Source organism: Lepisosteus oculatus, chromosome 18 (assembly GCF_040954835.1).
Source record: "Lepisosteus oculatus isolate fLepOcu1 chromosome 18, fLepOcu1.hap2, whole genome shotgun sequence".
NCBI classification, from domain to species: Eukaryota; Metazoa; Chordata; class Actinopteri; order Semionotiformes; family Lepisosteidae; genus Lepisosteus; species Lepisosteus oculatus.
This window is the reverse complement of record NC_090713.1, coordinates 21,775,883-21,799,406: the sequence shown is the minus strand read 5'-3', so window position 1 is coordinate 21,799,406 and position 23,524 is coordinate 21,775,883. Positions and strand designations below refer to the sequence as shown.

Below are 23,524 nucleotides of genomic sequence, written 5' to 3'. Positions count from 1 at the left end.
GCAGTAAAACCCAGTGAGATTAGGGTAAGAGTACAGTACAGCGCAGTAAAGCCCAGTGGAAAGAGGGTAAAAGAACAGTCCAGTGCAGTAAAGCCCAGTGAGATCAGGGTAAAAGCACAGTACAGCGCAGTAAAGCCCAGTGAGATCAGGGCAAAAGCACAGTACAGCGCAGTAAAGCCCAGTGGGAAGAGGGTAAAAGAACAGTCCAGTGCAGTAAAGCCCAGTGAGATCGGGGTAAAAGTACAGTCCAGTGCAGTAAAGCCCAGTGAGATCAGGGTAAAAGCACAAGGATCATTGTAAAAGTCCAGTGCAGTAAAGCCCAGTGAGATTAGTGTTGAGCAATGCTAAACCATGACGTGGATGTGTGGGATTCTATCACCAAGCATCTTCAATATGGGATAAATAAGCATAGGAGAATATGTGATCTGGTTGCCTTTTGGGGTACTTCAAGAACTGAACCAGAAATTGGGGGTGGTAGTCAGACTCCCAATCAACATTCACCTGATCCACTCCACATTTAACAGGGTCCTTGTCTACCATGTGAGCCAGCACCACGTACCGCATGCTTCAGATCTGTGACTTTATTCTGAGTCAACCTGCATGGAGAGGTGGGGAGTTCATACTCAAAGGTGCCAAGTACCTTAATCATCAGCACAATCTGCAGAAGAGCCCGGCAGCTGATTCAACTTGAAAAGGATCTAAATGCAGTCAGAGTGCGACTGGCTCTATAAAGACTGGAGTGGATCAGAGAGTTGTGCAATGGGAGTCCGATAACCCGTGTGAAAACTGTTTTTAGCTAGAATTTCGCTATCGGATATAATCTTTATTGACTGGTATGTACAATCTAAGCTCCTCACAGATGGAGACCAGACAGGCACTTCTTGACAATCTGTAGGAAGGAAATCTCTGAAAGATGGCTCTTGTGTAGATGATGAAGGCTGGCCTTATACCGCTCGAGTTCCCCTGCATGCTGTGTGCGAGAGAGAGAGAGGATGCTGTTCAATCCCAGGCTTTATAGAAAGCAGTAAATTAGAAAGCGCTCGGTCTTGGCTCTCGGCTCCAGCTGTCTGCTCACCCAGCCCTGTGGTTGCGGCACGAGCCAGCTCAGCTTTCCTAGCACAGCTGTCAGGGAAGCGTGTCCGAGCTCAACGGCCCTGCAGCTGGAGAGCCAGGAGGGGGAGGGCTTGGGAACGGAGCCTCTACGCGGGACAGGGCGAAGACAGCGGGCCGAGGAAGGAGAGGGCAGGGCAGGCGAAGTGGTACACTGAACTGCAGGCCTTTCCGAACAGGACAGAGGCAGACGGAGCCTCAGCCTCTGTAAAGCCCAGTGAGATCAGGGTAAAAGCACAGTCCAGCGCAGTAGAGCCCAGTGAGATCAGAGTAAAAGCATAGTCCAGTGCAGTAAAGCTCAGTGAGATCAGGGTAAAAGCACAGTCCAGTGCAGTAAAGCACAGTGAGATCAGGGTAAAAGCACAGTCCAGTGCAGTAAAGCACAGTGAGATCAGGGTAAAAGCACAATACAGTGTAGTAAAGCCCAGTGAGATCAGGGTAAAAGCACAGTCCAGTGCAGTAAAGCCCAGTGAGATCAGGGTAAAAGCACAGTCCAGAGCAGTAGAGCCTAGTGAGATCAGGGTAAAAGCACAGTACAGCGCAGTAAAGCTCAGTGAGATCAGGGTAAAAGCACAGTCCAGAGCAGTAGAGCCCAGTGAGATCAGGGTAAAAGCACAGTCCAGTGCAGTAAAGCACAGTGAGATCAGGGTAAAAGCACAATACAGTGTAGTAAAGCCCAGTGAGATCAGGGTAAAAGCACAGTCCAGTGCAGTAAAGCCCAGTGAGATCAGGGTAAAAGCACAGTCCAGAGCAGTAGAGTCCAGTGAGATCAGGGTAAAAGCACAGTACAGGGCAGTAAAGCAGTACGAGTCAGGTGGAGTTCTGTTTTCTGGGTGCCCCGGCATCGTTCATGTTTCAGGGTGATCTGCCCTGTTTGCTGCAGCCGAACAGGGCTGTCAGGTCAGTGTCTGGGAGGGGGCAGTGTGAGTAATGGAAGACGTATTATGGTTAAATATTTCATTTCTCTCCTCCACCCTCTCCCGGATTCTGCAACGAAAAGCCACGGTACCTGCACACGGGCCTGGCCGGCGGGTCTGTGACTCAGCTGGTGGGTCCAGGGGGTTGCGGTGTGCAGATATTACTCCTCAGCTGTTTTAATTCACTGCTCCAGTTGCTCAGGCAAGTGTGAAATTAGAAATCCTGCCACCCCGACGTTCTAACATAGGGAGACCTGCTGTCTGTTCTGACTCCACAACACTCACACGCATGTACGAGCACACACTCACACGCACGCATGCGCATACACACACTCATAGACACAAGCATGAACACACACACTCACACACACATGCAGAGACACACAAACACCACACACAGACGCATGACCACTCATAAATACACACATATGAGCACACACACACACTCATACACAGATGCATCATGAGCACCCACACGCACACGCATGCATGAACACACGCACTCACACAGACGCGCGAGCACTCACACAATCGCACGTACGAGCACGCACATACAATCACAAGCACTGACACACACATGCCACCCACTCACACACAGTTACAAGAGCACATGTGCTCAAGCACTAACTCACACACACACACGCACAAGAACTCCCACGCACGCACGAGCGCACACACACACACACACCCGCTCACAGGACTGGAAGCCTGAAAATCACTCCACACTGGAAACCAGCGAGCGCGGGAAAGACAGAAATGACTTGTCACAGATGTCCAAACGTCAGATGAAGATAAACGCTCCTAGATATGGAGGAATCAGAGCTCCCCACTGTAAATCTTTTTTTTCTGGTGCAACGTGTGTGTCTTTTCCCCCTGATCCAGATAAAATTCCCCCGACCACAGCAGCGGCTGGAGCATCTGCCTCCTCCGCCCTCAGTGAGGTATTCACTCAGACAACCTTCACCAATCCCAGAGGCAAACGCTCCCACTGGCTTCCACTGCGGCCCAGCGCGGCACAGGGGGACTCCCCGCCTTGTGAGCGCCCCCTCTTGCAAAAACGACTCAGCAGTGCCACACAGGCGGAAGTTCACGGGGAGCACCTTGGGGACTGAAGGCCGGGGGGAGGGGCAGAAAGAAAAGAAAAAAACCCTGCTCTTTACACAAAGAGTGGCGGGTGCCTCCAACGCGATGCCCCAGTGTGGCTGAGGCTGTCAAGCGCAGTCAGGCCGTGCCGAGTTTAACGTGTCCGCGGGGCGGGAACGCTCCCACCAGCGAGGGGCTTGCTCAGGAGGAAGAAGCTGCGCTGTTCCGCAGCGGAGACGCAGTCAGGGATTAGGGATTACAGCCTGCGTGGGTTTCCGACTTGACAGCGCAGGCAAGGAGATTATTCAGCGTGCCCGCATGCCAGCTCAGCGCACAGCAGGATCGGAGACAGCCGGCACCACGGCACTGTCGGGCACGCCTCCCACTGTGAGCCCAGAGCTCTCCCTGCCAGGGACAGGTGTGTGGAGGGGGTATATCTCCCCATCTTTATCCGTACAGTCCACACATGTGTGCTGTGCACTGGGAGTCTGACTATCAGCACTGTCACACCTGGAGTGGATCAGACTGCTGCGCACTGGGAGTCTGACTGACAGCACTGTCACACCTGGAGCGGATCAGACTGCTGTGCACTGGGAGTCTGACTGACAGCACTGTCACACCTGGAGCGGATCAGACTGCTGCGCACTGGGAGCCGGAGTGATAACACTGTTAAACGGGGGGTTGGCGAGGGTGTTGACCTTGGTGTTGACCATCGCCCTTACCAGTCAGTGAAAAACCTCCTGCAGCGGCTTTTGCACTTTGAAGTGCCGGACATGTGCAGCAGGGAGGAGGGCCAGACACCCTCTCCAAGGGTCCTGCCTCTCACCCACGGCCCGCAGCCACAATACCGGCCCGGCCGCCTGCCGCCGCCTCCTCCTGCGCGGCTCCGGTCACAAGACCGGACCGCCGACAGGCTGAAACCGTTCACCTGTCCACGGCGCAGGTGCAGCACGGGCAGCGGGGAATCCGTCTGTCCGTCGCGGGGAAGAATACTAATTAGCCTGAGCCATCTGAGGAAACATCCAATTCGGCTCTTTTTTCGCATACAAGGCCAAAGCCAGCAGCCATGAACAGCTGTTTTGCCTTTATTAGCACAATGTTTTTCAGCGCTGTGCAATGACCAGAGCTAATTAATATTCATTCCCACAACCCCTAGCAACCGGAGGCTCTTAACTTAGACACTCTACCCAGAGAGGCGCTCCTGGCAGGACAACTGCCTGTCTGTCCGTATGTAGGCATTAATGTAGAAGGTATAGTGTAATGTACCTATACCTTCAGAATACGAGACTCATTTTAACATGAAAAATGTGCAAAATATGTACTTTTCTGCCTCTTTATCAGCACAACATGTCCAGTGGCCCCGCGGGTCGTAGAATCTGGAAAGGCCCAGGCCGTCGTGTAACAGGAGCCTGCTGGGCACCCCATAAAACCCGGAGTGGATCAGACTGCTATGCTCCGGGATCGTGGTGCACTCCCCCACAGCCACTGGCTCGTGCGGCCCGGGGCTCCAGACTCCGCGCGGGGGACGGGGGGTTCCAAGGCCTGCGAGAAGGCAGAAGGCCGTTCGGGCTGGTGCCGGCGCACGGATCCGGGTTCCCAGATCACGAGCACGCGGGGAACCAACACGTCTTTGCTGTTTCCATACAGTAAGAGCTGGGGATGACTGAGAACTGAGGCCGGGCAGGGAACCTGGGTGACGCTAGGGGCTTCGGAGGCCAGCGCTGTGACTGCTGCAGTCTTATCTCCAGCTCTGAGGTGGCACGGGAGATTAGCTTGGTAAGAGACTTCTAAAAATAGACAAAGCGATCCTGAGCCCTTTGGAAGGGGGGGGGGGGGGGCAGGGCGGCGTTAAAGAGCGGCGATCATTCTGCTCAGTAGGGTGTAAGAGACGTGTTCAGTGTGTCAATGGCAGCAACGCACGTCGAATGTAGAGGCAGGAACAGGAGCGAGACAGGCAGTGGAAGAGAGAAGGAAGAGGATGAAATTGTGCAGTAGGACTGTCAGGACTGTAACACCTGGACAACAACAATCTAGGTTTCCATCCATCCATCAGCTTTCTAACCCACTTCATCCAGTGCAGGGTCACCGGGGAGCTGGAGCCTATCCTGGCAAGGAACGGGCACAAGGCAGGACACACACAAACACACACGCTCACACCAGGGCCGGTTTTCCCAGAAGCCCATTAACTCACCAGCGTGTCTCTGGACTGTGGGAGGAGACCCACTCAAACACGGGGCGAACGTACGGACTCCACACGGACAGCACCCCAGGTGATGAAGCTCAGGGCCCCAGCGCTGCAAGGCAGCAACGCCGACCGGTCTCTCTAAATCACGAGCGGGGCCGAGGTCGCAATGAAAGGAGGGCATTTAGGAACGAAACTGGGAAACGCGTCTTTACACCCAGAGCTGTGGGAGCGTGGAACTGGCTGCCTAGCCCTACTGCTGAGACTCTTCCAAAAAGCCTCTCTCCCGTTAGTAATCTTTCTGGTCAAAGCGGGGCCAGTTAAAATCTTTCCCTAAGGGCATTGCTTTCTCATGGAACTACAAATACCAGCAAGCAATATTCTCTACCTCCCCCCCACCCCCCAGAATGCTCCACTGCCTGGTCTCTCTCCCCCTGCCCATGACTGAGCCGGCCAGCAGCAGGCAGACACAGCCACTACTTTCTTCCAGAAGAAATGAAATGCAATCAGGATTTGCTCAGGCGTTCACACAGTGCCCCCCCCACCTCCCTCTCACGGCCGAGACAGGCAAGGCTAATCGCTCCCCCCGCCTGCCGATGGGATATCGACCGCAAGGACACAGCCTGCTTAAGAATTCCAGCACAGCCATCTCCACTCCTGCGGGGGAATATCGACCGAACCTGCGGAGCAGTTTCTGGAATCTCCTCCTTCCTCCTTTCTCCCTCCTGACGAACCCCCTGACCCCCGTGTTCACGAGCGACCGCCTGCAAGCCCTTTCTCTCTCTCTGCCCCGGCCGCGCCCCCCCCCACCCCTCCCAGCAGTGTGCAGCTTTCACAGGCCCCCAAAACCCTGGGGCACTGCAGCCCATCCTTCAGGCTCCCCTTCCGTAGCAACCCAATCTGCTTCAGGCTTTAAAGATGCTGCACAGACGACACTGTGAAACCAGGAGCGGACCGTGCTGCGATGCAATGGGATTCCGATTGGACCCCCCCCACCTTAAATCAGTCAAAGGCTATCCCTCCCCGCCCCTGTTCTTCTGAGCTGCTCCAGCCTCTGTCAACCCCCCAGAAAAAGCACCCCGATAACGGGCGCGGCGTCCTCCCAGGACGGGCGTACTCACATGGTCTCGTCGTTGAGGAACTCCAGCTTGCCGGCGGCCTCCTCGTAGTCCTCCCCGCCCTTGGCCGTGCCCTCGACGGTGCGGTACGGCACCACCACGGTGCCGCGGGCGCCCGAGGTGCGCTGGACCTTCACCTGCATGGTGCCCACGCTCTCGCTCACCCGCGTGCCCTCGCTCTCGAAGGTGAAGATGCCGGCGTGGTCGTCGTCGAAGATGGTGACGGTGGCGCTGTGGGCGGCGCCCAGGGCGGCCTTGGGCGGCGGCGGCGGGGCGCCGGGCTCCGGGCCGCCGTCCGGCCACACCACCCGCACGTTGCTGAGGTGGACGTGGAAGTACTCGTCCTCCTCGAAGATGTCGTCGTCGATGATGCCCACCGTCAGCTCCTTGAGCGTCTCGCCGGGCTTGAAGACCAGGGTGCCCTCGGCGAACTCGTAGTCCGAGCCGGCGTTGGCGGTGCCGTCCTCCGTGCGGTAGTCCACCTTCACCGTGCAGCCGTCGTCGCCGCCGCGCCGCGCCACGGCCAGCGTGAGCGAGCCGCAGTTCTCGAAGCACTGGTAGTGCGAGGGCTCGAACTGCACGCGGATGGTCTGCAGGTCGTCCTCGTCGGCGCGCGCCTCGTGGCAGCTCACCACCTTCCGCGCCTGGTCGGCCGCGTGCTTCTTCAGGATGTTGCCGGCGCCGATCATCATCCTGGTGGCCTGGATGCGGTAGAAGGCCCGGCTCTTCTGCTGCTGGACCAGCACCTGGTAGTTGGCCATCTCGATCAGCTGCTCCATGTCCTTCTCCGGGTGCTTCTGCTTCAGCTCCTTCAGGGTGCGCGCCATGTCCCGCCGCGCCTCGTCCTCCTGGTCCCGGCCCCCGCCGCCCTCCTCCGCCGGGCCCAGCATGCCGTCCAGCGCCTCCTTGTGGTGCGAGTTGACCGCCCGCCCGTCCATCTCCAGGTCCATCTTGGTGAAGGGGCCCCCGCCGCCGCCGCCGCCGCCGTCCCCCTCCGTCTCGATGATGATGCCGCGGTGCTTGTCGGCGCGGTAGCGCTTCTGCACGTACTTGTAGAAGAGCAGGCGGCGGTCGGCGATCCAGGCCTGCACCACGCAGAGCGGGAAGAACAGGAAGGTCAGCACGGCCTCCCAGACCTCCACCACGCCCGGCGAGACGACGGCCAGGATGAGGTAGAGCCAGATGTAGGCGAAGATGCTCCAGGCGGCCGTCACGAAGAAGACGCGCAGGTGCTTGATCTTGCGGGTCTCGCCCTCGGGCACCACGTAGACGCAGATGGCGATGATCACGAACATGTTGAAGGCGGCGCTGCCCACGATGGTGCTGGGGCCCAGGTCGCCGGCGTGGAACTTGTGCCCGCACACCTCGATGACGGAGAGCAGGATCTCGGGGGCGGAGGAGCCCAGTGCCATGAGGGTCAGGTTGGAGACGGTCTCGTTCCAGATGCGCACGGTGGTGGTGGTGGTCTCCCCGTTGGGCTTCTTGATGGTGATCTCCTTCTCCTGCGAGGTGATGACCTCGATGGAGGACATGAAGCGGTCGGCGATGATGGACATGCCCAGGAACATGTAGATGAGCGCCACGAAGTACACGATGGCCCGCGCCACCTTGTCGCCCACCGAGGGGTTCTGGGGGTTCCAGATGGGCAGCACCACGCCCTCAGAGCAGACGGAGCTGCCCGAGCAGTTGGCCGTGCCGCTGGCCCCGGCGCTCGGGGGCTCGCTGGCACCGCTGAGCTGGGTGAGGGCGAGGAGGAGGAGGGGAAGGAGTGTGGCTGGGGGCAGCACCAGGCGGGGATGGGGGCGGGGACGTGGGGGGGAAGGGCAGGGGCCCGGCATGCTGGCGGAAGAACGGCGCTGGGCGGCCTCTCTCGCTCTCCGGCCCTGCCAGGGAGAGACGCAAGACTCTGGTTAGTGTCTGCCGCGATCCAGCGAAATCACAACACGTCTAACTTGAAATCCGGAAATCCCACGTGCACAAGGCACACACACACAGGGGGTCACTGACTCTCGCACTGACACACTCGCACACATCCCTCACTCGCTCACACACTGACACACAAGCACACAGACGCACGCCAGTCCCTGACCCGCACAGCTCTTCACAGGCCTGCGTTGGGATGACCCCCTTCTGTGTCTGTGCCTCCTCCGTTTTGTGCAACACACGCACAAAAAAAAACATTTCTGGGTGAGAGCTGCTGGCCTCTTCACCTCTGTGCGTGTGGAACCAGAAGCGAGACAAGAGCTGCTCGCCAGCTCTCTGGATGGGGTACGTACAGTTCGAGGGGTGAAGGCGTTCGGCATGAACCGCTGATCCAGCAGGGAGGGGAGACCCGCAGGCAGAAGAGGCATCACTGACAATCAGTGCAAGCTAAGCAACAATATTCATTCTACTTGATAAGCCGGAGAGCTGCTTTCTTGTTTCTGATCCCGGGAGCAGATAGGAACGCGGCAGAAGCACCAAGCAGACAGATCACAGGGAGCCACAGAGATCGGGGCGAAATCGAGCTCCCAGCCCCTCGCCCTCCTCCGCCAGTGCGGGACGGAGCTGCGATGAGACCGGACAGGGAGATTTTAGTTTCAGCAGTCGTGAGGCGGTTTTGGAATGAAGGGCTTCTCGAGTGCGGGCGCCCCGAGGGAGAACGAGAGCAAGGGAGCGATCCGCGAGTGTCTTCAGTAATGGCTCCTGCTCCTGCGCCTGCTCGGTCTGGCGATGCACTGCTGCGTGTCTGTCAGTGTGTGTGCGTGCGTCCATCGGTGTGTACGTGTGTCTGTGTGCGTACAGCATGTTTCTCTGCCTGTGTGTGCGCGCGCGCACCTGACCGTGTGTCTGTCCGTGTGCATTTCTCCATCAGCGTGTGTGAACCTACAGTACCTGCGTGTCCGTGTATCTGTCAGCGCGTGGGCGTCTCTCCATCACTGTGTGTGTCCGTGTGAGGCTGTCTCACAGTGTGCGTGAGCGTGTGCGCTTGTCGGTGTGCACGGCCCGAATGTTCTGGTCCAGAACGCAGTCGGCACATCTCAGGCAACGCCTGCTCAGAGCCGACACCTGGACAGTTGCTGGTATGGCCGGGTTCGGAAGGCAACCTGCCTTGATTAAATTGATTTTCTGTCTTAATTGCAGGAGTGCACACTCCCGATTCCATCTACACAGCAGTTCAATCCCTCCCAAGGTCTCTTGAATAAATTGCACCAATGAAGCAGAAAAGCAAGCTGACAGGGTGCACCCCATATATCTCGTTTATTCAAACTCCACAGGCCTGTCTGTGCACATTTACTCCGAGTGAGTTAACGGCAGTGATGCATCCAGAACCTGGAGTCAGCTTCTATTACACACAGCAGACTCTTGCAGTGGCTAAGACCTAGAATATATCAGATTGCTTTGCAGTGGGAGTCTGACTGCTTCTTCTGCACCCTTTCTCCCAGGAGCAAACTCTGACAATCAGGGGCAGCTACCAGGCTGTGCGAATTTCACTGAGTGTCAGGAACAATGGCGCGGGTCCCTTTGCTTAACCCCACCAATCTGAAAAGATTCACCTGCACTGTTTTGCTCGAAACACTGAGTTGACTCTACTCAAAAACTCTTCAGTCTATGGGTCCTAATCTAACCTTGCCCAATTAAAAAATGGCACTGCCCTTTTTTGCTAAACTCTTCCTCTTTAATCCCCCAATCTTTTGGCCTCATCCCTGGCCATGCTGAATCGGTAAAACAGGTTAATTACAAGAGGCATTTCACTTACGATATATTTTACTAATAAGTTCACTGAAAGCTGGCCTTTCTGTCAACAGACTGTGGCTTAATCCAATCTCAGAACTCTAAACTCCCACAGAACCAAACTTAATCAGTCCCACCTGCAGCAGTGCTAATCACAAGATCCAATAATTTATTTAACTGGTCTCACGCAGAGGTATAATTAAGAACAATAACACCAACCGAGGATTAAAAATTAACATAAAATATTAAAAAAGTGTTTTGGTAACTAGACTGGCATGCCGAAGAAACGTCTTGGGAAAGGAAGTCTGATTTTAAAGTTTTCTGCTCTAGATCACATTTCATCTCTATCCTCTCACAGCACGCGGATAAGTTTCAAATGTAGCCAAAATAAGTTCTAAGGGAAATAAGGAATTAAATGAAGAGCAGATATTAAAATGTATTTTGACTGTATGGTTCATCCAGAACATTTTTTATTGCAGCTACTGTGTTTATTATCAGTTTTGTTTTCTAATATGATGAAAGGGGACTGCTGGTCATCCTGTATTCGGAACGGCCTCCCCAGCCAATCGGTAATATTGATCAGCTGTTCACCGGGTCTGATTGATGGCAGGATCGGCAGGGTGCGTTGGCGGTGACGGTCATGAAGTGGCGATATGCATTTCTGTGATGCTGAATTCATGCAAGTATTTCCTGCAGTTTGAGGGCAGGTTTAAACTGCCTGGTGCCACATATGCATGGAATCATGGGGTCGCCCGTGAAGGCAATGTGGGACTCCCCTCCGCCACCAGCAGTGGATGATGCGCCAGTGTCGTTAGGGGGCGCCGGGCTCCGCGGGGTTTCACCGTGACGCCAGGCGGCGCGGGGCAGGGGCAGAGGACGGAGGCCGCCCCCTCCAGGAGGGCCGGCAGGGATCAGAATTGTCTCCTCTAGGAGACTTCAGCTTCACAGGCTCTCGGCGCTAAGCAACGCAGTGGCAGCCCGTGACACAGAGCCCATCTACATGGCTAGGGAAAGAGAGTGTCATTAGGGGGCTGCCGGTGCCGGTGCCGGTGAGGAGGGCGGGTCGGCAGGGAACCAACGGCCCCCTCCAGTCGCACCACTCTGAATTTTTTAGCGTGGCCTGAGGTTGTTTTTCTTCTCCGGGATCTTGTTCACAGAGGCGTGACCAGATTCCCGGCTGACTGACTACCTTCAGGCCCCACAAAGAGAAGCCAAGACCTCCGAAAACCCGAAAGGCCCCGTCTCGGGCGTGATGTTGAAGCTAACAGGAGATCTTCAGATCCCTGAGCTGCTGGTTGAGACCAGAGGCCAAGAGGGTTTTTTTGGGGGGGGACTTTCTGTCTGCTTCTGCGTGTCTGCGTGTCGGCTGGAAGATGTCCCACACCATGGCCGACAGCGTTTCCCGACAGGAGCTGAGCTCATCCGTACGAAGAGAATTAAAGACTACGGAATGGGACAGGAGTAAACAACACTGTCCCTTCACTTGTGATAAACCGAGAGATAAACAGACTGGCATGGACAGACAAATATTTAGACAGGGAGATTGTATCAGTGTCCAATATCTGTCTAACTGTATCTGCGTACTGACCAACCCCTGTGTTAGAGATAAAGGGGGAGGGTGTAGCCCCCTCCGCTGGCAGTGTCAGTGCACAGCGATCTGCTTTGTGCTGACCGGGCATATTGAGAGGCTCTAGTCATGTGTGAAAAAGCTCACAGCAGGAACTACTCCCCCAGGCAGATCTCAACTCTGCAAGTGGAGAGGGACAGGAGGAGAGATGGAGAGGGGAGAGACAGCAGGAGAGATGGAGAGGGGAGAGACAGCAAGAGCGACAGGGCCAGGAGAGGGACAGCAGAAGAGATTGAGAGAGGAGAGACAGCAGGAGCGACAGGGACAAGAGAGGGACAGCAGGAGAGATGGAGAGGGGAGAGACAGCAGGAGCAACAGGGACAGGAGAGGGACAGAAGGAGAGACAGGGACAGGAGAGGGACAGCAGGAGAGACAGGGACAAGAGAGGGACAGCAGGAGAGATGGAGAGGGGAGAGACAGCAGGAGCGACAGGGACAAGAGAGGGACAGAAGGGGAGACAGGGACAGGAGAGGGACTGCAGGAGCAACAGGGACAGGAGAGGGACAGCAGGAGCAACAGGGACAGGAGAGGGACAGGAGAGGAAACAAGAGGGAGCAGAGAGAGCGAGAGAGGGATGGAGAAGAATGGAAGAGAAGAGACACAATAGTTCCAGCAAGGTGGAGCAGAAGGGGGCCGTGCACAGGAGAGATATCTAAGGCCCTGGGCCCCGGAGTGTAACACGCACAGCTTTCCCACTGCCCCCCGGAGAACCGCACCCCTGGCAAAACCAGCACACCGCCTCCGAAACCGCTTATCGCAGAGGAGCACGCTGGCCCCAAGGCTCCAGCTAGCATCCCGATCTGACTTGCTCTAAAGCCTCCGACAACAGGACAGGCAGAAACAGCTCCAGACGGACGAGTGCAAACCATTCAAGGGGTCGTCCCTGCTCTTCCAGCGTTCAAGAAACCCTACTGTCACGCCACCTTCGGAGATCTCACAGCCAGAAGCAATATTCTCCACCCCCAGTTTCCCAAAATCCGCTGTCAGGGGTCCCAGTTTCCTAAATGCCAACATGTTGTGCACAATTACTGTAACTCTGTGCCCACAACAGCTGTGGGGCACTGAGGCCAAATACTCCACAGCAGGGCAGCAGCAGAGACTACAATAGAGGGGTACAGTACAGTACAGAGAGCCTCAGAGGGCTACAGTACAGTACAGAGAGCCGTAGAGGGCTACAGTACAGTACAGAGAGCCTCAGAGGGCTACAGTACAGTACAGAGCCGTAGAGGGCTACAGTACAGTACAGAGAGCCTCAGAGGGCTACAGTACAGTACAGAGAGCCTCAGAGGGCTACAGTACAGTACAGAGCCGTAGAGGGCTACAGTACAGTACAGAGAGCCTCAGAGGGCTACAGTACAGTACAGAGCCGTAGAGGGCTACAGTACAGTACAGAGAGCCGTAGAGGGCTACAGTACAGTACAGAGCCGTAGAGGGCTACAGTACAGTACAGAGAGCCGTAGAGGGCTACAGTACAGTACAGAGCCGTAGAGGGCTACAGTACAGTACAGAGCCGTAGAGGGCTACAGTACAGTACAGAGAGCTGTGGAGGGCTACAGTACAGTACAGAGCCGTAGAGGGCTACAGTACAGTACAGAGAGCCTCAGAGGGCTACAGTACAGTACAGAGAGCCGTAGAGGGCTACAGTACAGTACAGAGAGCTGTGGAGGGCTACAGTACAGTACAGAGCCGTAGAGGGCTACAGTACAGTACAGAGAGCCTCAGAGGGCTACAGTACAGTACAGAGAGCCGTAGAGGGTTACAGTACAGTACAGAGCCGTAGAGGGCTACAGTACAGTACAGAGAGCCGTAGAGGGCTACAGTACAGTACAGAGAGACCCAGAGGGCCCAGCGAGACTTGAATGGACGTGAGTTCTTGCTATAGAGGGCAGGGGGTTGACGAAACAGAGAGACAAGCTGTTAACTCACGAGCAGTGTCCGCGGATCGCTTCCTTCGGCACGCGGAGGGTCTCCTGGCTCACGCGCGAAAACACCCAGCGCTGGGTACAGGGGCAGCAGGCAGAGCTTCTGCAATGCTCAAGAGCCACCCTGTAGGGGGCAATAGAGTCCGTCACGTGGTAAGTCTCACCCGACCCAGCAAAGCTGGTACCCAGTGCTCCAGCTGAGCCGGACATCGTCTGGAAGCAACCTTAATCAAGCAGGCAACCGAGTCAGCAAATGAAACCCCAGATCCTTGCCTCGAAACTTCAGGAACCTCCAGCTGATTAGAACCTGTTAATTGATTTCAGACGGGTACTAGGAGTAGATTTAACCCTGTGGGTCTGTCCAATGTACTCCACGTGTCAATAGCTCTGAGTGGCTATGTGCATCACAGGGAATTGTGACTTAAAACCGAGGTCCTGACTCTCCGTGGTCATTCAAAATCCCAGGGCGTCTCATGAGAAGAGTAGGGGTGTTATCCCGGTATCCTGGCCCAATTTTCCTTGGCCTTTACCCATCACCCCCCTCTCTGAACTGGCTCCATCACTCTGCTCTCCTCCCACTGAGAGCTGGTGTGTGGGGAGCGGACTGGCGCACTCTGGCTGTGCACTGGTGGTGGTGGAGGGGAACTCCCATTACCCACTTCAAAACAGCTTTGAGTGGAGTGTCCAGGAGAGCGCTGTGGAAGTGTTAGAGCCGTGATTCCTGGAAGGACGCCAGGAAGGTGGCGAAGGAGCGTAGCTCCCTGCGTTTAGCCGATCGAGTTTGCGTCAAGCGGCTCGGGAAGCTCCGGGACCTCCCCAGTTTCTCGGCACCCGGCCGTGTGCCCTCAGATTCCTGGGGATCCCATCTCTCTTGCTAACCCTAACCCCCCCCCTCCTCCTCCTCCTCCCCCTCCCCCCCCCGGGTCTCCGCGAGCTGCCTGTTGCTGGGGATTTATAGCTGCGCACTTGAAACGGCGGATGGGCCCAGATCACATTTACTGAAACGCTCTGCTGGTTTTATTGTGCTACGTGGGTGAGGTTATGTAAAAGCGGGACAATTTATTTATTTTTTAATAGGTCCGCGTTTTTTTTTTTTTTTTTACGGCACGCTTCTGCAGGGCTGGCGGCCGGACTTCCCTGGGCACCGCAGTCTGCTCCACTCCAGGGTCTACAGCGCCGGCAAACTGCCGAAGCAGGGCAGTTTGATCCACTGCGGGTTTTTAGTGTCCCCCACGAGACTCCCACTGCACAGCGGTACGAACCACTCCAGGTTTAACAGTGCTCTCAGTGCGACTCCCAGCCCACTCAGCGTGCTGGCGGTAAACCAGGAGCGGACCAGACCGCTGGGCAGACACAGTCATGCTCCGAGCAGCCGAGATTGTTCAGTATAGAGGAAAAAAAAACAGCGACGACACAACCCCACCACACAGAGCGGTGGCGACAACAGCAGGCCGGCCGGACATCTTCAGCGCTCGATCTGCGGTCTCCTCTCTCGATCGCAGCCGCGCCGTCGTGTGCGCACCGGGTGGAAGGCACCCCACCCGTGGGGGAGAGCCCGTGGTGCCATCTTTCAGCGCGCCCCAGCCCCTGACCCCCAGCAGCGCGGCAGGAGCACGCGGGCCGCCGCAGGCTGTGGACATGACGCTGTGCTCGCGCGTGTGGGGGGGCCGACGCATCTAGCACGAAAGGGAGCTAAATCCTGACATGGGTGATGCATGATTTCACAGAGAGAGAGGGAGGGGGGGATGAGGGAGAGAAAGGGGGCAGACAGAGGGGTGGAAGAGAGAGAGAATGGGGAAAGAGAGGGAGAGAAGGGACTGCACAGGGGAGACCGAGACAGGGACAGGGGAGAGAGCCGATGATGGAGAGAGGAGTGGAGGAGAGAGGAGGAAACAGATGAAGGGGATGCGAAGAGGAGAGAAAGAGGGTCAGGATCGGAATGAAGGCACAGGGACAGAGACAGAGGGATAGAGGGACACAGGGACAGAGAGAGAGAAGGGCAGAGAGACACAGGGACACAGGGGCAGAGAGACAGAGGGATAGAGGGACACAGGGACAGAGAGAGAGAAGGGCAGAGAGACACAGGGACACAGGGGCAGAGAGACAGAGGGACAGAGGGACACAGTTACAGAGAGACACAGGAACGGGGAGACAGAAGGACAGAGAGACACAGGGACAGGGAGAGTGTGTCCCATGAGAACTACAGCGTGGCTGAAACGCGGCTGGAGGCACCGAAATAAAATCACAGGCACGTCTCTCTATTTATCTGTTTTGGGTTTGTTCGCACCCCATACACATCAACACCCACCCACACGCGCGCACACGCACGGATTGAGCAGCTTTTCCCGTGACAGCCTCCCCGCCTGCGAGGAAACGGAGACGCGCCGGCGGATCCCCGTCCCCCCGAGCTCGGGTTTCTTCCCACGGGCGCCGCGGCGGTCCTTCTGACCCAGCACCAACGGGTGCACCCCCACCTCCGCCACTGCGAGCCCCCCGTACCCCCAGATCACCCCCGAGAGGGGATAGGCTTGTGTTGACATGAACTTCCACAACCGATCTCGACTGATCCGACACGCAGGTCCACCCCGCCCCGAGGGATGGGGGGGGGGAGACGTTTCCCTCACCGGGACCGGCTGTGGGTCCCGGTGGCGCCTCGGAGCGGCACCGGGCCGGCCGGACCGAGCCGGCAGCGCCACTGGCACCGCAGACCCAAACCCGGCGGGTTTCGGGGGGGACCCGGGACACCGGCTCTGTCTGGTCGGTACCGCCAGGAGTCGAAACCCGCGGGCTGCCGTGAGTCACGGACGCTGGTGGAAGGGGGGGTTAAAAATCCCATTCAAACGCGACGCATCCGCGTAACGCAGTCTTCAAAAATAAAAAAAAATAAAAACCGGGCTTGCGGGACACGGCCGTCGAACCACCTGGCGGGGTTCAATAATTTGTTTTTCGCTTATTTGCCCCCCACACACACACACACACCACCCGACGCCGCCGGTTCGGAGATACTCACTCGGTAACGGCAGCCTCAGCCGGCTTCAGGTCCCGGCGCCGTCCCTCGAAAGCGCCGCTCGGCTCGGTGCGGTGGAGCTCCTCTTGCCCGGGGCTGGTGGCGGCGGTGGTGGTCTCTCAGTTCATCCTCCTGGACCGGACAGGACCGGACCGGACCGGACCGGCAGCCCGCTCGTCAAACGCCAGCCCGCGACGCGTCGCGTCCCACCCCCTCTCTGCGCCTCCGGAGCGGCTACACGGCGAGTGAAGCTGCGCTCGAGCCTGCGTGGCTTCGCTCTCGTGGTGGTCGCCGCACGTTACCGGAGTCTCTCTCGCGCCCCCCCCCCCTCCTCTCTCCCTCCGTCCTCACAGCGACACACACACTCGCGCGCTAGCGCACCGCCACTACCACCTCCACGTCGGATAAAAGTCAACGACTGGGAAGAAAAAAATAAAATGTTCTCTCTTTCTCTCACTCTCTCTCTCTGTCACTTACTCTCCCCTCCATCCCATCCCACCTGTCGACGCGACCAACCGACCAACCGACACCCCCCGCCTGAAGTGGAACCGGCCGCCGACATCCCGGGTTTGACAGCTCGCGCATCCTCGCCGGCTGGAGGAGAAACATCCGGGGCGTCGACCTCGCCACGCGCGCACGCGGCCGCGGTTTGAAATTAACGGTCGGGTCCCGCTCGCTCGCTCGAGCACTCTTCGGTTCGGTTCGGTTCGGGCGGGCGGGTCCGGCCAGGTGGCGGGCGGCTTCTCCTCCTCCTCCTCCTCTTTCTCGGTTCACTTTTACTTTTTCGTTATTATTTTTTTCGGCGGCTTGGGGGGGTCTGTATGGCGACCCTCGTACGACGACGGCATTCATAAAAGGCAGAAACCGAGCGGCGTCCGGTCCGTCCAGCCCGGCCCGGCCCGGCCCGGCCCAGCCCAGCGCTGCCTGGGACCGGACGGGTGGGAGGGGGAGAGACGGGACCGGCACCTCTGTCAGCTCTAGCCGGGAGCAAGGCGTCTCTAAAACACCCAAGCCGCAGCCTCTGTGTGCTCTGAGCGGGCCGCCGGCCAGAGGGAGGTCGGACCGGGGACCAGAGGAGCTGTTTCTTGATTAAACGACACTCCAGTGATGCCGACCTCACACCCTGCACCGGCCGCTTCGATAGGAATAAGCGGCAGCAGAATGGCGCCAGCATTTCTTTCCAGCAGGGGAAGAGAAGCGCACGGGGCTATGACTTATTGATGGCTCCGAAGATGTTAAATTATTCATTTTTAAAATGGCTGTTATTTGCCGGTGTGTGAAGCCGGGGGTACGGACGGTTCAGGGGCTGGGGGCCCCGGGCAGGGCACAGCATGTGATCGATGGCTCATGCTTCGGGGGCGCGTGTGAGAGGACCCAGGTCCTGTGCGTCCACCTGTCCGTGTGTCCACTCCCCTGCCTGTGTGTCCACTCCCCTGTCTGTCCACCCCCCTGTCTGTGTGTCCACTCCCCTGTCTGTCCACCCACCTGTCTGTGCGTTCTCCTACCTGTCTTGTCCACTCGCCTGTCTGTCTGTCTACTTCTCCGTCTGTCTTATCTATTCACCCCTCTGTCCATTTCTCTCCTCTCCCTCTCCCTGTCTCCGTCCACCCCTGTCTGTGACCGGGTCATCTCCCAGCCAGGCAACAGGTCCTGCTCGACCCCCCGGCGTTCCCATTATCCTGTTAAATGTGATTGGATCTGGGGACTCTGGCAGATTTCAGTATTAAAGTGTGGCAAATCCGCCCCCCCCAGAGCACCAGCCATAATCCGGGAGGATTTAAAACGGATTCCCGCACTCGTTCTGTGAAATGGAGATGTGGGTTTGGGTTTTGCGAGATATCATCTCAGATAATTACACGTTCTCTCTCTCTCTCTCTCTTTCCTCTCCTCCTGTCCCTCCCCGTTTGTCACTCCCCATCGCCACAGCACACGCCACAGCACACAGCTGAGCACTCTCCCGTCTGACTCAAACCTAATTAAAGTCTCATTATTACACTTTCAAAAACCCTGATGGTCCCATTCATCATTTTTCTTCTTCTGTGTTTCAAAGCTCAGGGAGCTGTCTGGCTGCAGTCTTAGAGCTGAGGCAGTGGGCTCTTAGAGGCTTCACTGCCATCGGCTCACTCTGCTGTGATCTCCCAGCGAGAGCTGGGTCTCTCCTCCAGTCAGTGTGACTCTGCTGTGATCTCTCAGTGAGAGCTGGGTCTCTCCTCCAGTCAGTGTGACTCTGCTGTGATCTCCCAGCGAGAGCTGGGTCTCTCCTCCAGTCAGTGTGACTCTGCTGTGATCTCTCAGCGAGAGCTGGGTCTCTCCTCCAGTCCGTGTGACTCTGCTGTGATCTCTCAGTGCTCAGCGAGAGCTGGGTCTCTCCTCCAGTCCGTGTGACTCTGCTGTGATCTCTCAGTGCTCAGTGAGAGCTGGGTCTCTCCTCCAGTCGGTGTGACTCTACTGTGATCTCTCAGCGAGATCTGGGTCTCTCCTCCAGTCAGTGTGACTCTACTGTGATCTCTCAGCGAGAGCTGGGTCTCTCCTCCAGTCAGTGTGACTCTGCTGTGATCTCTCAGCGAGATCTGGGTCTCTCCTCCAGTCAGTGTGACTCTACTGTGATCTCTCAGTGAGAGCTGTGTCTCTCCTCCAGTCAGTGTGACTCTGCTGTGATCTCCCAGCGAGATCTGGGTCTCTCCTCCAGTCAGTGTGACTCTACTGTGATCTCTCAGTGAGAGCTGTGTCTCTCCTCCAGTCGGTGTGGCTCTGCTGTGATCTCCCAGCGAGATCTGGGTCTCTCCTCCAGTCAGTGTGACTCTACTGTGATCTCTCAGTGAGAGCTGTGTCTCTCCTCCAGTCGGTGTGGCTCTGCTGTGATCTCCCAGCGAGATCTGGGTCTCTCCTCCAGTCAGTGTGACTCTACTGTGATCTCTCAGTGAGAGCTGTGTCTCTCCTCCAGTCAGTGTGACTCTGCTGTGATCTCTCAGTGCTCAGTGAGAGCTGGGTCTCTCCTCCAGTCAGTGTGACTCTACTGTGAGGATGAGTATGCAGGAGGGTTAGTTCTGTCCTTGAGTCCAGTGCTCCGTGCTGTAACTGTGCGGTACCGCTGGTCGGAACGCAGAGGGGGGAGAACAGGCTGTATCCGGGCTGCTGGGATCGTGAATGATGGACCGGGATTTTTCGGATGGTGTGAATCCCACTGATGAATGGTCAATCCCATCCGATAATCCTCTGTGCGTCTCTGTCATGTGTGGTCAGCGTAGCATCGCGCAGAGAGAGGCCAGAGGCCCTCAGTGGGCCCAGGGTCTAAGACCAGCGCTTTGCTGGTGTAAAGAATTGATGGGCTGCTGTGTGTTCGTCTCTCAGACCCTGTGATTACACACTTCTTCCTCAAACACGCACACACACACACACACACCCGCCTCTGCTTTCATGCCTGGAGTCTCTGACCACAGCCCTGTCCCCCCGCCCACTGGCCCCACCCCGAGCAGGGTAATTAGAGGCCGGAAAGGCGGCTGCGTCTTCCCAAAATACCCTGGGCCAGCCGGGGGGGGGGTGCTGGACTCTCTCACCGCGGTCTGAGAGCGCAGCGCGGCCTGTCTGTGGCTGTGCCGTCCCCACCCGACTACACACTCCCTGAGGAGGGAGGAGGGCGGTCTCTCTCCCTCTCTCTCTTCCTGTCCCACCATCATAGCACTGGGAACCCCCCCTCCAGGCCCCTGCTCCATCAGGGCTGAGACGGCCTGAGACGAGCCCCAGGCCCCCTCACCCGACCCTCTCCCTCTCGGGGTTATGTCACCTCGATACGTAACGGAGGTGGCCACCAGGTGCTGCTGCGATTCCCCCTGCTGCCCACACACCTGTGCACTCGCGGTGTCCCACGTACGGAGTTAACGGAAAGATTATTTAACGATTATTCTGTTACATCCATTCTGCAGGAGCCATCGGCATCTGCTAAAACGAAGCAACGGGAGTCTGACTAACACCTCTGCAAAACCTGGAGTGGATCGGACTGCTGTACAGGGGGAGTCTGACTAACACCTCTGCAAAACCTGGAGTGGATCGGACTGCTGTACAGGGGGAGTCTGACTAACACCTCTGCAAAACCTGGAGTGGATCGGACTGCTGTACAATGGGAGTCTGACTAACACATCTGCAAAACCTGGAGTGGATCGGACTGCTGTACAGTGGGAGTGTGACTAACACCTCTGCAAAACCTGGAGTGGATCGGACTGCTGTACAGTGGGAGTCTGACTAACACCTCTGCAAAACCTGGAGTGGATCGGACTGCTGTACAATAGGAGTTTGACTAACACCTCTGCAAAACCTGGAGTGGATCGGACTGCTGTACAATGGGGGCCTGACTTCCATCCCTCCAAACCCCTGTACATTACCACTCGCCCACAAGACTGGGATTCACACAAACTGTGGCGGCGCCGCAGCGCGCACGCACAGGAGAGCCGGGCAGCAGAAGAGGAAACACAGCGATCTGTACGACAGTAATTAGTCCCGCTCTCTGGGGGGGAGAGAGCACGTCAGAGCTTCTCCGAGAAAAGAGCTGAAGTCGTGAAACAAAGGAACGGGCAGTGCCCCTCTCTCCCCTGGCACCTCTCTGTCCCTCCAGCCATGAACACAAGGCTGGGCTGTCTCATCTCTCTCCCTCTGCTCTCCTCTCTCTCTCCCTTCCCATCTCTCTGCTGTCTCTCTCTCCTCTCTCCCCTGTCTCTCTCCTCTCCCATGTCTCTGCTGTCTTTCTCTCCTCTCTCCCCTGTCTCTCTCCTCTCCCATCTCTCTGCTGTCTCTCTCTCCTCTCCCATGTCTCTGCTGTCTCTCTCTCCTCTCTCCCCTGTCTCTCTCCTCTCCCATGTCTCTGCTGTCTCTCTCTCCTCTCTCCCCTGTCTCTCTCCTCTCCCATCTCTCTGCTGTCTCTCTCTCCTCTCTCCCCTGTCTCTCTCCTCTCCCATCTCTCTGCTGTCTCTCTCTCCTCTCTCCTGTCTCTCTCCTCTCCCATCTCTCTGCTGTCAATTCAATTCAATTCAAGGTGCTTTATTAGCATGACCGATGGGTACAATCAGTGTTGCCAAAGCAAATAAAAATAATGAAATTCACATGAAACAAAACAAAAATAAAAGTAATATAAAATCTACAGACATATTTTTTCTCTCCTCTCTCCCCTGTCTCTCTCCTCTGTCTCCTGTCTCTCACCCCTGTCCCTCACTCTCTCTCTCCCCTGTCTCTCTCCTCTCCCATCTCCCTGCTGTCTCTTTCTCCTCTCTCCCATGTTTCTCTCCTCTCTCCCCTGTCTGTCTCCTCTGTCTTCTGTCTCTGTCTCTTGTATCTCACTCTCTCTCTCCCCTGTCTCTCTCCCCCGTCTCCTGTCCCTCACTCTCTCTCTCTCCCCTGTCTCTCTCTGCAGTCAAATTCCAAATGCTGAGAGCTGTGTTGGCAGAACCTGTGAATGACTGTTGCCAAAGTAATAACACTTAGCAAAACTCTGTTCCCTCTCCCCTCCTCCCTCCTTCAGCAGCCAGAAACTTCTCTCGCTGTGCCCGAGCCTGCTGGGACCACAGCCCGGCCCAACCCAGCCCGACCCGGTCTGCTAACCTCCAGCCTGGCCTGGTCTCATAACCCACAGCCCAACACGGCCCGGTCCAGCCCGTCCCGGCCCGGTCTGGTAACCTCCAGCCTGGCCTGGTCTCATAACCCACAGCCCAACACGGCCCGGTCCAGCCCGTCCCGGCCCGGTCTGGTAACCTCCAGCCCAGCTCAGCCCAACCCAGTCTTGTAACTCCTGGCCAGGCCAATCAGAAAGGAGGAAGAGGAGGAGGAGGAGCGACTAAGAGGTGGGGAGGAGGGAGAGGAGGGAGAGGAGGAGGAAGGACATGAGAACTTCGCCTCCTCCTCCCCCCGAGACGGCCGGCCTGCACAGCGGAGACACAACACAGGGGCTCCAAGGCCGAGCTCTACGATCGCTCCGAAGGACACGGAGCTGTGGGGGAGAGGGGAACCTCCATCGGGCCCGGACTCAGGCCCGATTCCCCACACGGGTCAGAACCTGCCTCCCCTCGAGGTCCGTTTCGCGACTGACCTGTTCGTGCCCCTGCTCTCGTCTGTAACCCTGCCGAGGCCGGCATGTTAACTTAATAATAATAATAATAATAATAATAATAATAATAATAATAATAATTGCTTACACTTATATAGCGCTTTTCTGGACACTCCACTCAAAGCGCTTTACAGGTAGTGGGGATCCCCTCCACCACCACCAGTGTGCAGCCCCACCTGGATGATGCGACGGCAGCCATAGTGCGCCAGAACGCTCCCCACACCCCAGCTCTCAGTGGGGAGGAGAGCAGAGTGATGGAGCCAGTTCAGAGAGGGGGGTTATTAGGAGGCCATGATTGGTTAGGGCCAATGGGAAATTTGGCCAGGACACTGGGGTAACACCCCTACTCTTTTCGAGAAGCACCCTGGGATTGTTAATGACCACAGAAAGTCAGGACCTCGGTTTTACATCTCATCCGAAGGACGGCGCCTGTTTACAGTCTAGTGTCCCCGTCACTATACTGGGCATTAGGACCCACACAGACCGCAGGGTGAGCGCCCCCTGCTGGCCCCACTCACACCTCTTCCAGCAGCAGCCTCAGCTTTCCCAGGAGTCTCCCCTCCAGGTACTGACCAAGCTCACACCTGCTGAGCTCCAGTGGGTTGCCAGTTGTGAGCTGCAGGGTGATATGGCTGCTAACTTATCTTCATTGAAGCCATGAACCGGGGAGCTGGAGTCTATCCCAGCAAGCAGCGGGCACAAGGCAGGGTACACCCTGGACGGGACGCCAGTCCATCACAGGACACACGCTGA

The 23,524-nt window shown here is 57.0% G+C and overlaps 1 protein-coding gene across 1 annotated transcript in view; it reads right to left on the bottom strand.

Moving 5' to 3' along the window:
• The window catches only part of slc8a4a (solute carrier family 8 member 4a), a 43,034-nt gene extending 26,026 nt beyond the window's left edge, over positions 1-17,008 (bottom strand). The window contains exons 1-2 of the mRNA XM_069180229.1: positions 16,684-17,008; positions 6,414-8,293 (exon numbers count right to left, since the gene is read on the bottom strand). Of these exons, the coding sequence (XP_069036330.1) occupies positions 6,414-8,248 (1,835 nt within the window). The 5' untranslated portion in view covers positions 8,249-8,293; positions 16,684-17,008. The remainder of the gene's footprint in view (positions 1-6,413; positions 8,294-16,683) is intronic.
• Positions 17,009-23,524: the final 6,516 nt, after the last annotated feature.